General features: G+C 38.6%; 2 protein-coding genes across 2 annotated transcripts in view; one reads left to right on the top strand and one right to left on the bottom strand.

Annotated features, from left to right (window-relative positions):
* Positions 1 to 15,516, bottom strand: part of tmem9 (transmembrane protein 9) — a 196,674-nt gene that overhangs the window by 151,671 nt on the left and 29,487 nt on the right. The window lies entirely within an intron of this gene.
* prex1 (phosphatidylinositol-3,4,5-trisphosphate-dependent Rac exchange factor 1) overlaps positions 4,941 to 15,516 on the top strand; it is an 84,086-nt gene continuing 73,510 nt past the window's right edge. The window contains exon 1 of the mRNA XM_056260915.1: positions 4,941 to 5,551. Within this exon, the coding sequence (XP_056116890.1) occupies positions 5,408 to 5,551 (144 nt within the window). The 5' untranslated portion in view covers positions 4,941 to 5,407. The remainder of the gene's footprint in view (positions 5,552 to 15,516) is intronic.

Consider the following 15,516-nt stretch of genomic DNA (forward strand, 5'->3'; position numbering starts at 1 on the left):
AGTCTCTTTTTTTCTGTAGCCACTCCGAAGTCTGAGTGAATCTGCAGTTGTCACTGGCGATAGTCGTTTGAACCTTTCTGGATCCGCCATCAAATTGATAAGTTTAATTATATCAAGCGCTGTGAGAAAAGGCTATAAATCTCCACCTCCAACATCCTCACACGCAATGTAGCTTATAGAGGGTATGCGCATGACGTCACCGTCGGCCGGAGTGAATGCGGTCACGCCCACAAGTGGCAAAAAGACTGAGCGGCAGCATTTGTTTTCAGCGTGAATGCCGTGAAAATCACACAAAACACATCTAAAACGGGAAAGAGCTTTGCGATTGACTGTACAACTAGATTTGACCAGAAATCTGAGGTACTGTATATTTTTACAGACTGCAAAAAGCTACAGAACAGACTATATTCTGCATAATTGGATGTTTTTTAATAAACACTGACAAAAAACTATACAAGTTTTAGGGCTGGACGATATGATGATATACAGTATAACATTAATGTAAGTGATCACTCGGATTTAGACCTATCTATATTGTATTTATATAAAACGTTTACAGGCAAATTTTCTTCATTTATTTCCCCGGCGTTGAAATCAGGCACATATAAATGTCAGGAAACACGATTCCTGGCTGCATGTCAATATCCATGGATCACTGGATCTTTGATAAGTTGTAAGGAACACTATATCGAGTCCAACTTTTAGTTTAAACTGATAATAGTTTGTTTTACTCGCGTTAACGAAGTTTCCCCTATTAACTCCAGTCACGCAGCAGCTCTTCTGCCACTCAGTCCCGCTGAGGGGGGCGTGTTCCGGCGGGGAAGTGACGTTAATGCATTCCCTCTATACTAGCCAAGGGGGTAATCCATCGACCGGAAGTTGAAGCCGGACGGGTGCCGCCATGTTGTAGCAGAACTTCACTTGCGTTAGCATTTCCATTGACTCCCATTCATTTTTGCGTCACTTTGACAGCGAATAACTTTACATCTGAGGCGTTTAAAGACTCCATTTGTCCATTATTTATTTCTAAAGAAACACGACAATGTATAAAGGGCTCCATTACCTTCTATGTTACACTATGGCCCCGTAGAAACAGATTTAGTAAAAATAGGCTAACGATTGCATCATAACCACTCGACTCTCTGTCGCGCTGTACAGAAGTTACCGTACAGACAGCAGGAGAAGCTCGCAGGCAATCGGGGGGACGTCCCGTCAAGGGAGAAGCCCATAGATAATGAGTCCATAAAAGCAACGGAATTCTTACTCCTGCTCACTCACGACAAAGAACTCTTTGCTCAAGTTCCCCGTCTCTGCAAGATTAACGTTGGCAGTTTTCACGCACAGCTACTAGAAGATTAACGTCTGTCAGACAGGTTGCTCACGTCATCAAGCTTAGTTTGAGTCGGTCTGAGTCTGCGCGTCAGGAACGGAAGTTCTCAAAAATCGCTAAAAGTGGGCTTCAACTGTCTCAACTGAGTTCCAATGAGATCGCTCTGTCCATTTCTTTTACTGTCTATGATACTAGCCGCGACTCCTTCTTTATGTGTACAGATGTGACGTAATGACGCAAAGACATGCTCGAATTTCCCGCGGAAATCCACCAGTACCACTGGAATTAAAAACATTATTACAAGCTTACCGTTTTGAATCGAGCTAAGGCAAGCAGATAGTTTTGAACACTGGCTGGTTATGTATTTGCTCAAAAAATTATTTTGGATAATTTTTAACCCAAAAAAGCTAAGGACTGCAGCTTTAAATTAATCAGATATTAGTGTTCATGTCCACATTTAAAAATGTATTAATAAATTTGCATTTCATTTTTGTTTATAGCAGTGCTTTGAGCTGCGTCCGAAATTGCATGCTGTCTGGTAGCCATACTTCTTTTGAATAAGTGCTTCACAACTGTCAAAATAGCACATTCTAGATACTATGATGTGTGTAGTATGAACGTAATATTGACATACTACATTTGTCATGTTTTCATTGTCATGTGACCTATAGTTCCATCATCAGTTGCATCGCTACACAGCCATTCACAACTCCTCTTCCAACTCCCTCTGACCCTATGGGGTAGTAAAGTGTTAATTGGATGCACACTTTAGAATCTAGATCATCCGGGTACTTTTTGCCTATTTTATGAATATTGTGAATATTGTGACACTCTTTTCAACTACTGTTTTTTGCTTAGGCTATAAGTATGCATATTTGAAGGCAGCCTTGCAATCGACATGAAATGGAAGTTGCGATAGTCTTTTCTTGCGTATTGTGACATATATCAGAGGGACATGGCTTCTTGAATAAGAAAAAAATGTAGGGCGGGACTTGATTTTGTCTTTTGGGAATTAATTGGATGGTTGAATCGTGTGGTTTGCTACTGCTGTGATCTCATGTGAGTGACAGGTTGACCCACCCTCATGCCAGTAAACCGCAGTAAACACATCATCAGAGAAAATCTGTAAGAGGGAGGGGAAGTTGCTTTGATTAAATGTGACCTGATCCAGCAAAATGAGTCACAGTGACCCAAATTTAAAAATTGAGATTTTGGTATTAATGGAAAGAGGACACCATAAGCTTTCAATTGATATCCTAGTCAAAGTCATACCTTGAATGGTTGTAAAGATATACACATTTGAATTATGGTCGTCTGCCCTCTTTTTCCAATTGAAAACCTGAGAAAATCGCTTTTAAAGTTTTTTGTTGATATCTTTCAAAATCCATTACATTTAAAGGGATAAACTATTTATTTTACAGCTTAATTTGACCAAAGACATTAATATATAAATGCTATTAAACCAGGCTGAAGCTCAAATTATTTTAAAAGTTTTTATTTGAATAAATAATTTAACAGTAGGCCTACCTTTTACAAAAATGTACTAAAATCAGAAAGATTGAACAGAGGTGCTACATTTTTGCTTGAGAGAGAGGGTGTGTGTGTGTGTGTGAGAGAGAGAGAGAGAGAGAGAGAGAGAGAGAGAGAGAGAGAGAGAGAGAGAGAGAGAGAGAGAGAGAGAGAGAGAGAGAGACAAGGAAACAGATCAAATAATGCTAGTCTATGCAATCATATCTTAGTGTAGGCTAGTTGACAATAACAGCGTAACAAATTCATAACGGAGATACCAACAGTTAAATATTGGGTTAATCAAACACATGGATTCTGCTTGCAGATAAATAGCTACACTCATTCACATTTGTCAATCACGTTATGTCAATCACGCGTGCATACTACGAAACTTTCATCCGTTATATAAAAACAATCGTAAGTTTTTCGCATCCGTAGCAAGCAGTTTGAACGGTGTTTTGACAATTCGGAGTCACCGAATCAATACGAAAACACGCATACGAAAAAAACGCGGACTCAGTGTGCAATGGCCAGGGGGCTTGATGACGCTTTGGCAACTTTGCTCGCTTTTGACAGCGACATTTCTCAAATTAATAATATTTAATCTTTCTGAGGAGATCTGCTAGCTTGTTTATTACACAGAGCGCTCGCTGCGAGTCTGACAGGAGGGTGGCTGGACCAATCGCGTGCCGGTCAGTCGAAACGGCTTCCCATCGACAAATGATCAGCATTTGTGTACATTTCTAAGCTTTTTGATTGGTTCTATACAACGTGTAACACCATTTAAAGAGCAGAGATAGTGACGTTTCAGGGGATACCCGGGAAATGCTCAGAGGTGACGAGAGGAGTTGAGAAAAGCAATGTTCATTTCCAGCGAATTTAGTAAAACTTTGTACACTTTAATAGTAATTTAAATACCTTTACTCAATTATCTGGACTATGAAACTTTGGGAGATTATTTTTGAATGTCTGTTCTTTGAAATTAGCAAAAAAAAAAAAAATCTATTATTTCATTGTTTTTCCACATAATCGGCCCATATCTTAAAATAGAACGTTGCGACTTCCGACTCATTTCGCCAGATCGGGTCACAAATATAACGAGGGCATATGAATAAAAATATATAATGTGAACGGGTTACGGATAAATCAGTTATAATAAATACTGCAATATTCCATTAAAAAAACCTGCCAATTTTGATTTCCTGGTGACTTTAACATTTAGGCTGCGTCCTAAACCGTATACTCTCTCGTCTTGAGTAGGTACTTATTTTGAATAAGCACTCCATGGCTGCTAAAACAGTATATTCTATATAGTATGAATGTGTGTAGTATAATTTAACCTGGTCACTACATTCGCCATTTTGCCCTTATTACGTCATCAACCAGCGTCAGTTGCGTCGCGTCACTGCCATTCACAAATCCTCTCCCGTGGCCTCATGGGATAGTAAAGTGTCCAATCGTATGCACACTTGTCTACTTTTCCCCTACTCTTTTATACTTATTTTGTTACATACTGTTTTCCGGCCTACTAAATAGTAGGGAAGTATGCGATTTATGCGAATGCTATGCAGCCCTAGCTGGCTCTTATTTGCTCTCATAGTACCAGTGGATTTAGATTTTATACTGACACCTGTTGGTCTGGATGCAAGAAGTTTGTTTAGGAACTGCTGTGGTTTCAAGCCAAAACTGTTTGCTTGTCTCATACTACAACAGTTGGAATAATTCCTAACTTTTTCATTTGATGTTGGTGTTTCGTGCTGGTAGCCTACCTGCTCATTTGATATCAACATGGCGGCACCCATGAAGAGGTGACCCGCTCCATTTAGAATTTGAACTGCTTTTCGAAGATATGATTTGAAGAGTCTTTATCTCATGTTAGTGAACATCATTTTAATTAAAGTGCTAATCATTTTTATTTTTATAAAACTTTTAAGTAGCTAAATAAATCAGACATGGAGGATGGAGCCAGAGATAAAAAGGAACCGTATTCTCTAATCACACATCTAAAGATTGGAAGGGATCAGTTCATTGAAACTGAAGACGTGATTGTTCAAGCGCTGTAACTTGCAGACGGTCCCTCAGCGACAGACTCAGTTCTCTCTCTAGCTCTCACAAGCGTCTCACTTTTCGTGTAGTGCACACTGAGCTCTCGTGAACTCGCTACTTCGGCGTTTACTGCACGGTTTTGCCAGTGATTTCATGGTTAGCCTACTGATCGTTTCACGTGCACTCCCTATTTCCACATCATTTGGCTCCTCTGGCCACTTTCTTCATTTATACTGCAGGCACCCGGTGGGCTACTTCTCCGAGTTACCTTTTAAACGGAAAGTGTTTTTTAATGAGGTGCAAATTGGCTTGCGGTTGACTTCGATGTTGCGCGTTGCTACTATAACAGAAGTTTCTTCAGTTTCAATATAACATTTTCCCCTGCCGCATCCTGTCGCGAGGTTGCGAGCAGCGCGCGACGGATTAAATGGATTAATTACCACATCTTCATCTCAGTTTTCAAACAACTGGCATATATATTTTTGTTTGTTTGGAGGCGCTTCTCTCAAAGCGGTTTTAAAAATGAGCGAGGAGGACAGTCAACAAGAAAACGGGGATGTAAGCAGCAAGGACTCGGGGCGTCAGTTTCGTCTGAGACTGTGCGTTTTAAATGAGATATTGAACACTGAACGGGATTACGTGAGAAATTTGGCATTTCTGCAATCGGTAAGTACTGGGTTTAATCCAAACTCTCTTGAGTGTTGCAGTTTGAGCACCCATGTGCCTAGCTGGTTACATGTTGTAGTCGCGCGTTTATTGTTACAGTCTCGTTTACAGGCTCATAAACTGGAGATAACGGGCACCGGTGAAGCTGTCAAGCTGTGTTTAAGTCACTGTACTGTCGTCAAGAAAGAGAAAGAGGAAGAGGGAATTAGGTGAACCAGGCAGCCTTTCTAAAACAAATAGTGTTGGCTAGGTTATTTTTTAGTCACATTTCATAAATAACAAAACAAAGCACGGGGGACTGTTTTGTAGCGGGACTTCTTGGGGGGGTTTTGTTACTGATGCTTGCAAGGACGCGGATGTTTTTCCTCCAGTGGGTGTTTTAACTCGGTGTTTCCCAACGTTTTTTTTAGCTCAGCTCCACCAATAAGGCTCACATTCCATCATTCATTTTATTAAAGGCACTTTTAAACACACAACTCAAAGTAGCACTTATTTTGTAATGAGTGTCATCCACATACATTTCTACAACATGCATTAGGCTACATATTGTTTTCTTTCTTTAAAAAGGAGTTGAAAATCAAATTAATCATAATTAGTTATCTAATTCCATATTCTCATAGTTTTATTGGTTTAAAGCAAACCCATATCGATATTATGTGCCACCTTGAACCTTCTTATTCATACCTCAGGTTGGGAATCACTGTTTTAAATGACTGTTTCACAGTTTATTGGGTGATCTTATCCATTGTCTTTTTCTGGTCTGCAGTTTTTAGAGATGACTGAAGTGTGAGCACTCTCAAATCGAGAAACAAGAGTCTGTCACTTTTACTGCCTTTTTAATAATTCAAACAAGCTCTAACTTAAACTAGTGTATATTTCCTGGTCATGTGCCATTTCCTTTTATAAGCTCTGCCTCATAAAAACAGCAGCGACTCATGTGAGCGGTGGGATTTTCAGGTCTTCAGGGCAATCTAGCCAGTAAACCCCCCTGTAACTTTCGAACACTTGTTTTTTTGTTTTTTGATAAGACCGGGTTGTGCTCATCAGCATACAATCCTGCTTGGCATGTGTGATACCCCTCCTGCAACCTCACTGACCCTGCACTGATAAAATATTTAAAGTAAGTAAAAAGTAAATACAGAAAGTGTTTGAAATCTCCAGATAGTGATTTGGCATACTTGACAAGTGTTTTCTTGCTCTGATTAGCATCAGATCATGACATAGCTTGCCTGGATTAGAGAATAGACAATCATAAACCGTTCATATTCCAACCTTCCTACATGGTTTCAAAACTAGTTTAGCATTAGTAAACCATGTTATTCCGTTTTTTTTTGTGTGCATTTCTCACATTCCACACCAGCGCATTGTCCCTACTCCAAAACCTCTTGATCCTGGGATAAATTTAACAGGATCAAAGGAACTGGGGAGGTTTTACAAACATGCCAATGAGGGGTAAGCAGCCTTACAGCTATTAAACCAGTTTTATAACAATCCTTCATAATCATATTGGCCTGTTAAGCTCCCGGAGTGCAATGGCTTTGTGAGGAAGCTGCCAATTGATGACGTCGAGACGGCTGTGGCAGTTAAAGATTTAAGTAAATGACACTCTTTTGGGGTTTCTAGTTATTGTTCTTTCTCTGCATATGGGAAGAATCATAGGCCCCTCTCATCTGCTGAGTCTCAGAGGGTTTCATCTCCCTAGCGGTGTGTCTGATGTTATCTGATCTGGAAGCATTAAGTGAAGCGGGACCAATCAAATTAGTCCCTGCAGATGCACCTGACGGCCTCTCATCAAGATGTGTTGACGCAGGTGAAGCGAAGCGGACGGTGGTGCATCAGGTGAAAGGGAGAGAAAACCACTTTGTCATTCAGCATCTCTGACTTTTTTCACTCTCAGTGTGAAAAACAAGGCTGTGCTTGAGATCAATATCAAAGACGTCTGCCTTTTAACTCATGGCTGGCATGCTAGGTGCTCTTTATGTTCTTTTGTCAGCACACACTGTCATGCCAAACATCACTGGCTGCCACACTCTCTAGGGAGACTGATAATTGCCTTATGAATTTGTTTAGATATTTATGTAAGATACCCAGATAACTTTTATTAGACTGTAAGGTTTCAGGACTGTGACTTTGTTGCTCCCTGAGTGGCTCTTTTTGCATTTGTTTATCTGTGGAATTCCACAAGGACTCTCTAGCAGATATTACAAAGGGTATTGTCATCGCTTCAAAGGAATAAACCAGGCTGTAATTTCAAAAAATGTCTGGCAGAACTAGAGAATCCCATAAGAGTCTTTTTTAGGCCCAATTTTTTAACATCTCTTCTGTTACATTTAGAATTTTAGATCAGAGATGACAAAACGTGTGAAGGATTAAGAGTTCGGGTTAGAAAAACATTCTATCCAGCGCATATTAAAAACTTCCACTTTGATGATGACATGTTTTGTAATGTCTAGTGAAAGTCCGTCTTGCATCTATTTCAAGTGGCACTTGGGGGAGGGGGTGTGTCTTAGAAACTTCATTAGGTGCTCCCATGAGTAAACTGTCCAATGTTTTTTTTTTTTTTTTTACTTTATTGACAAATGGATAAAGAAAAGCAGTTGGCAAATGCTTTTTGCATTTTAAAAGTTGCATTTAAAGATAATTTATTATTTCATTAAACCATGAATTAAATGTATTTGCTTATTTAAAGTTTATTTGTTTTATTATTATAAAGCTGTTTTAAACGTCTATTCATTTGTCCATTCAAAATTGCATTTATATACAATTTTATATTTGTATTATTAAATTAATAATTTATTATTACTATATTTTATTTTTAAGTGGGAATCATGGGAAAATTTGGAGTCAGTAAGATGTTTTTTTTTAATGTTTTTGAAAAAAAGTTTCTTATGCTCACCAATGCTGCATTTATTTAAACAAAAAAACAGTGATGATATTTTTTTATATTTTGAAATGTAATTTATTCCTGTAATGCAAAGCTGAATTTTCAGCAGCTATTACTCCAGTCTTGAGTGTCTGTCTCATGATCCTTCAGAAATTCTAAAATGCAGATTTTGGTGACATTTCTTATTAATATCAATATTTAGAACAGTTGTGCTGCTTAATATTTTTGTGGAAACCATGATTAAAAAAAATCACTATTCTTTGATGAACAGAAAGTTCAAAAGAACAGTGCTTATTTGAAATATAGGCACATTTTTTTGTAACATTAACATTATTTACTGTCACTTTTGATCAATTTAATGCATCCTTGCCACCCAAATTCTCCTAAAAAAATAGTTCTGTAGTGCAAATATTTATAAAGCATAGGTGGCAATTTTTTATTTCTTTATGAATTTTTATTTCATTATTATTCATCTGAATTCTGAAGGCAAAAAGAAAGCAAGCTTTACATGTCAATGTATTTGTCTGTAGCAGAGCCCGATATAGTAAATCCTAGCAACGTCCCATTTAACAGACATTTTAACCCATCAAGATAGTAATGCAATTGCAAGGAAAGTTTCCCTGAAGCAACCTGAGGGTCTTGCTCAGGGGCAAAAAAGTAAAAGCTTGTGATTCAATTAACTTTTCAGTTCCTAAATGTAAGAGCCTCAGTGTTTGCATATGACCAGTCTGAGGACCCGTTTAAACGCTGGTTCGCTGACTCTCGTAGACCCTCCGGATGCTCAGTAGTACAGTGATGATCATCATCAGTAGTGGCAGCGGTGCCACCTGTACTAAAACAGCTCTCGACGTGACTCTGCTGATTACGCTCCTCTATCCTATAAAGTGTCAGATTAGCACTGTCTTAAAGTTGTGACAAGTGATGCGTTATAAGCCATGGCACAGAGGCACAAGTCAGCACCAGGAATTTCAGGAATCTGAGCTCAATTAGTTAAGTAGATCTTTTCTTGTGTCCTAGAATCTGATAGCAAACAAACCCTGGGATAATGTTGCTAATTATGGCTTCCTTTTTAATGCTGATGAGTGACTGGTTTTGTTGAGGGGGTTGAGTTTCCTCATGTTCTACTCTGATAACATATCGCTCTGAAATACAAAAGTGCTTTTGTAGTTGTTTGAGTTGTTTCTGATGACTCTTCTGATGTTTTTAACACCCAAGGACATCTATAATATTTGGAAAATAACTATATGCTAGCATCCCCATTCATCTCAATGGCAGCTGCTCAGATATGAACTAATTTTGAATTAGTCACCTGAGCCGTAACTAATGTGACTTATCATTCGAGAACCGCAGGACAATGACAACACTGATTGGCATAGTCCCAAAAAAGTCCCTTTCACTAGTCAAAGGCCGCTGGCAGGAAAAATATGTCCATTTCACCCTTTTAAGAGTCCTCTAAAATAAACCTGGGTACTGGTAAAACATCTACAATAAATTTAATTCAATATTAATGCTATATATTACAGTTTAAAAGTTTGGGGTCTTTAAACATTTTAATGTCTTTGCTCACAGGCTGCATTTATTACAGTAAAAACCGTATTGTAAAATATTATTTACATTTAATGACTATTTTCTATTTTTAATAGCTATCATTTCAAATGGAATTTATTCCCATTATGGCAAATTTTCAGCAGGCATTTCCGTCTGAAATCATTCTAATATGCTGATATATTTCATATTTATTTATGTGTACAAAGATTCTGGACGAATGATAGTTCATCATACCCAGTGCCACACTGCAGAATCAATCATCTGCTGGTTAATGTAAGAAACAGAGCTTTATGTGGCAAATCATCAATGTTGCATGTTTTTCATGTTCAGGATGCTTTTGTGTTAATATTTTGTGGGAGGACATCTTAAATCATCAGCAGTGAAAGGGAGGATCTTGTACAAAATAAACAGCAAAACTAGTTCCCCGTGGCCTTTTGTGGTCTGACAGATATTGTGAGTAAGAACGTCTGCTGATGTTCTCTGTGATATTCAGTATTTTAAGCCAATTGGAATGGCTGAGTTGAAAGTCAAACTTAGAAATCCTAGATAAAGTCGACTGATGGTTAAGTCACCGAAAGGTCCCAAGCACAGCATGAAACTGATAAAGTCGTCTGTGTTCCTGACCGCTCTGTCAGAGGCCTCTGAGGCGTTAATGAAATATGTGTTTATTCAGATATCAAAGACAGAGAAACATTGGAACATGTATCCAGCCGATGGTGTAATTGCCGTCACCTGCGCTTACTAGCTGGATTCACACCTCTAATTTAATCACATCTACCTGGCCAGGCGCCATGTTACAAATACTTATGTGGATAAGGTATGCCTGTTGGCACCTCCTCATCTTTTGCAAACAAGCAGACAGCAAACAAAGCCATGTGTTAGGGATTATGAACGCTATCAGACGGAGGAGAGGTATGCAGACCACAGGCATATGGGATAAGGCTCTTAGCAGATGTTCCCAAAATGTTCAATAAACTTCAGATTGTGGCTTGCAGCACTAAACTGACACTTACATAACTCCACTTTGAGCAGGTTTAAAGCTTGTTTTGTGTTCTTGGATGTTTAATTATTCAGGTGATGAGGATTTTATGTGCATATATGAGGTCCGTTTTGTTTCCTTGGATTTTTCTGTGGGATGGTGGCCGTGATTGTTTACTTAAATTAGCTACAATACTAGTGTTTCCTCACTCTCTCTTGACTGTCAATAGCCTTAATTTGTGACTTGACCCCATCACAAACATTGCTATGCAGCTGTAGACAATAGCAGCCTACTTGAGAAGCATGTTTTGCAAAGAGAAGGACAGCAGTAAATAGAAGGCCGCACATTGCCACATCGACCCTTGACCCCTTTGACCAGGAGAGCTCTGAGGAATTCCTCAGTTGTCCTGAGGGAATTACCCCTGTGGTTTGTAGCCAGAGGCTAGCCGTAATGTCATGACTCTTGAGATTTTTGGGGGGTGAGATCTCTTTAGATCTATGGCTTTTCCAGTTGCTCCTGAAAGAGAAGAAATATGAACGTGTGATGTTAACTTATTCCACTTACCTCATCCTTGGACAAACAAAGGAGCGTGCAGTATTGATGGATGTGGGCTTTGTCAGATTGACTGATTGGAACTGAATTATTTACTCGAGTCCTAAAGAACACTTGGAGATGGAATTAGTCTGGTTAGGTTGATATAATGCCTGTTTAAACAGTGAAGGCATTCATTTAGGTAAATTAGATTTATTTGGGAACTTAAGTAGTTTCACATTCGTCCTGTAGCTCAAACAGTAGAGCGTTGGTGCTTGCAACGCCAAGGTCATGGGTTCGATTCCAGGGAAAGCAAGAACTGATAAGAATGTAAATGTGTAGCTTGAAATGCAATGTAAGTCACTTTGGATAAAAGCGTCTTCCAAATGCATAACATGTAACATTCTCTGTCTGAACTTTTTTTAATGCAGATAATGGGAATTCATTGACATAATTCATTGACATAATGTTTACTGATTGTTAAAGGTGATATTTCACATAAAAATTAAAATTGGCATTATTTACTCGCCTTCATGTCATCTCGTTCATTTTCTATGGAGAATTTTGAAAAACAACACCATAAAAGGACCAAAAAAGTGGTGCTACAATCTAATTCTTTTGATAGCTAGGCTAAGTCATTTGATAGCTTTAGAAAAGGCTGAATTGTAAGTCGTTTGACCACATGTGTTTTTAACTGCATTACCTCTGGAAGTGGACAAGCTCAAAACGTTTTAGACCACACCTGTATTTAGGGCTGTCCACTTGTGATCAGATTCAGATAAAAAAAAAAATGCATCTTAATACCAAGTGTAAACAGCCAGGGCCATTGAGTTAGAGTTGAACTAGATCTGGATCACGCTAATTTGTCAATCTTTTTTGTTTTTGAGCTAGTTCTTTTCAAATTAACTGGCTGTTCAGGTTCCCAATTAGAATAACCATTTGTTAACAAACTGCGCTGATCTAATTTTTGAATTCAATTTACTGAGTTCAGTTTAGTGATTTGGCTGCATGCATTATATGCTCTGCAGAGGAACATCATCAGTGAAGATTAGCTTAAAGGAGAACTCCGGCGCAAAATGAACCTTTGGTCTAATTACACATTGTTACCTAGTCAACCGTTATCTGAGATTTGTTTTCATGATTATCGAATGTAAACAGTTTTATCTCTAAAAACAGTTTAGCCTCTAAAGCTAGTATAACGCTAGTATATTGGGCATAGTGTAATGACAAATAAAAATCGCTTGTTAATACCACTAACAAGGCTCAAAATAGGCCCACACTAACACGGTAGCATAATAAGGGTCCCTACCTTCAAACCGAAGCATTGAGAACTTTGTCAGTGTCCAGACAGTTTAATAAGAAGATATTTTAAACATACAGTCAACTTCGCGTATACAGGCAGAAGCCATCTTTGAAAAATAGTCTCTACCAGTCGATCTACGAACGCCGATCCAAGTGCGCTGGTGAGAATGTGAACGAGCTATAAGTTGTGATAAGGTGAGCGCGAACAGTAGGCTTGGATTGGCGTTCGTAGATCGACTGGTAAAGGCTGTTTTTCAAAGATGGCTTCTGCCTGTATACGCGAAGTTGACTGTATGTTTAAAATATCTTCTTATTAAACTGTCTGGACACTGACAAAGTTCTCAATGCTTCGGTTTGAAGGTAGGGACCCTCATTATGCTACCGTGTTAGTGTGGGGCTATTTTGAGCCTTGTTAGTGGTATTAACAAGCGATTTTTATTTGTCATTACACTATGCCCAATATACTAGCGTTATACTAGCTTTATAGGCTAAACTGTTTTTAGAGATAAAACTATTTACATTCGATAATCATGAAAACAAATCTCAGATAACGGTTGACTAGGTAACAATGTGTAATTAAACCAAAGGTTCATTTTGCGCCGGAGTTCTCCTTTAATATTAAATGAATCAAAATATTGAATCATATAAAATATCAGTCATATATGTCATGATAATAATGACATAACTGTATTTTATGTATCCATGTAGAACTTCATAAAACCTGTCGTTTGATTTAGTAATGAATGAAATAATTCAGTCCGTACTTCAATCTGTCATAACCTCACTGCTGACGTAAAGCATTGGATGTTATGTTATCTTGTGGGTTTTATTTCCTGTGGTGAGAAGGGAGAGTCTTCTTGTCCAGTCACCGAAGCCACTCTTATGATGATAATCAGTGAAGAAATGACAGATTTGTAGTGCATTTAGAATTTGACTCTAATGAAGCAATGCTGCAATGATAATTATACACTTTGTGGCTTCTGGGATGAATGTGCTGCAGTGACATTGAATCCATGATTCTAAAGGGAAGTAGGAATGACACATCAGGAAATTAGATAATATGCACACACACACGCATATAAGCCTGTGGTAAATGACAAAGTAAGCTGCTGCAGGCGTTCACAGCCAAATAAATCCCATTATACGTCAGTGCTCTCCAGAGGTAATTAAACTGTATGTGTGTGTTCGAGTACTAAAACAAGCATCTCTCTATGTAAAGTGATAATGATTGCTGTCTGTTGTCGTCGTGTAGGTCAGTTCAGGGTCCACTGTGTCCTTTCCCCCCTGTGGTGAATGAACCCCTGGCTCTCGTGGCACCTTTCCATGTGCTCAATCGCTCTTCCATGGCTCTCCCAAATGCCTTCCAGATGGCCAATCCAATCTGGACTGAGATCTTATCTGGACTACCACATGTCAGCCCCAAACCTGTGTATCAATACTGTCCAATGGTCAATCAGTGTTGGATTTTTTGTATGCTCAAGCTCTTTAATGATGGGGTGGTGTGTTCTTGTGAATAGGGATGTTCAGGGCAGTGATGTACACACCTACCTTATGTAGGAAGCATATCGAATCAAAAACAGCTAAAACAAAGTGTTCAATTGATTGTTTACAAGACACGCAGCACTATTACTATTCATCTTAGGGTTAGGAGTTTCTGAAAAATATTGACCATAAGTATTAAACTCTGGTGTGATGTATTCTAAGGAATCAGAATAATTTTTGCCTGGCGGATGATAAAACGGACAAAAATCGTATAAACTTACATTAAAGGAGAGATCCAGGTCATATCATAACCAGAAAGTGATGGAACAGATACAGTAACCACATAGCAGCTACCTTTAAAACTGCCTGGCTGCTTTTGTAATTGTTTATTATTATAATTTTTTTAAATAACTTTTTTAAATATAATTTTTAGTTGTATTTATATTTTACAGTTAGTAATTTTAGTGGTACTTATTAATTTTAGTTAGTTTCAAAGGCCAATTTTTTTCAATGCCAATTTCAATTAACAAATAGTTTTTAATAGTTTTAGTTAAGAATGATAACCCTGCCTTGAACCACCTTGAACACCCTTGCAAACACCCAGACAACCACCTGATGATCCACATCATGTTTTGGGGCGTAAAATAGTAAAGTCGATGTTTCTACGATAACAGACCGGTGTGCATCTAAAAAAATTATTCATTCAAGAACGTTATGCAAGTTTACTGCAACAATGGTGCCGCGAACTTCACATACTTACATCAGCGTTTAGTTAACCCTGGTAAGCGCTCATTGTCACAGTTGTAAACACGACGGCTTTCTTCTTACATGAAGGGGGTTTGGCGTCACGATGACTTTGTTTGCAGGCGGACCATTAAAGAACACGACGCACACGTCTGCCGGACATCCTGTAGAAGTCAACCAATCAGATGACGACTTAGAAAATCCTGAAGTGTTTCTAGTCAATTGTTGCCATATGCATCAGACATTCAGCCAACGGTCTGTGGGCGTGACCTCTGAGGCTGAGACTAAGAACACCCTAACAACACTCTAGCAACCACACAGAACATACTGGCCAGACAACCACCTTGAACAACTCCCTAGAAAACAGAGTACCCGAACATCATGGTGAAGAGTTTGACATTGGCAAACACCATTCTCATTTTCTTCAAAAGTTAATCTGGGAAATCATCTTCAAGTTCAAGTGCTCTTTAGCATATTCTTGCTCAGCATATCAGT

The sequence above is a fragment of the Rhinichthys klamathensis genome, unplaced genomic scaffold (assembly GCF_029890125.1).
Source record: "Rhinichthys klamathensis goyatoka isolate OS25496 unplaced genomic scaffold, OSU_Roscu_1.1 h1tg000180l_1, whole genome shotgun sequence".
Taxonomy (NCBI): Eukaryota; Metazoa; Chordata; class Actinopteri; order Cypriniformes; family Leuciscidae; genus Rhinichthys; species Rhinichthys klamathensis.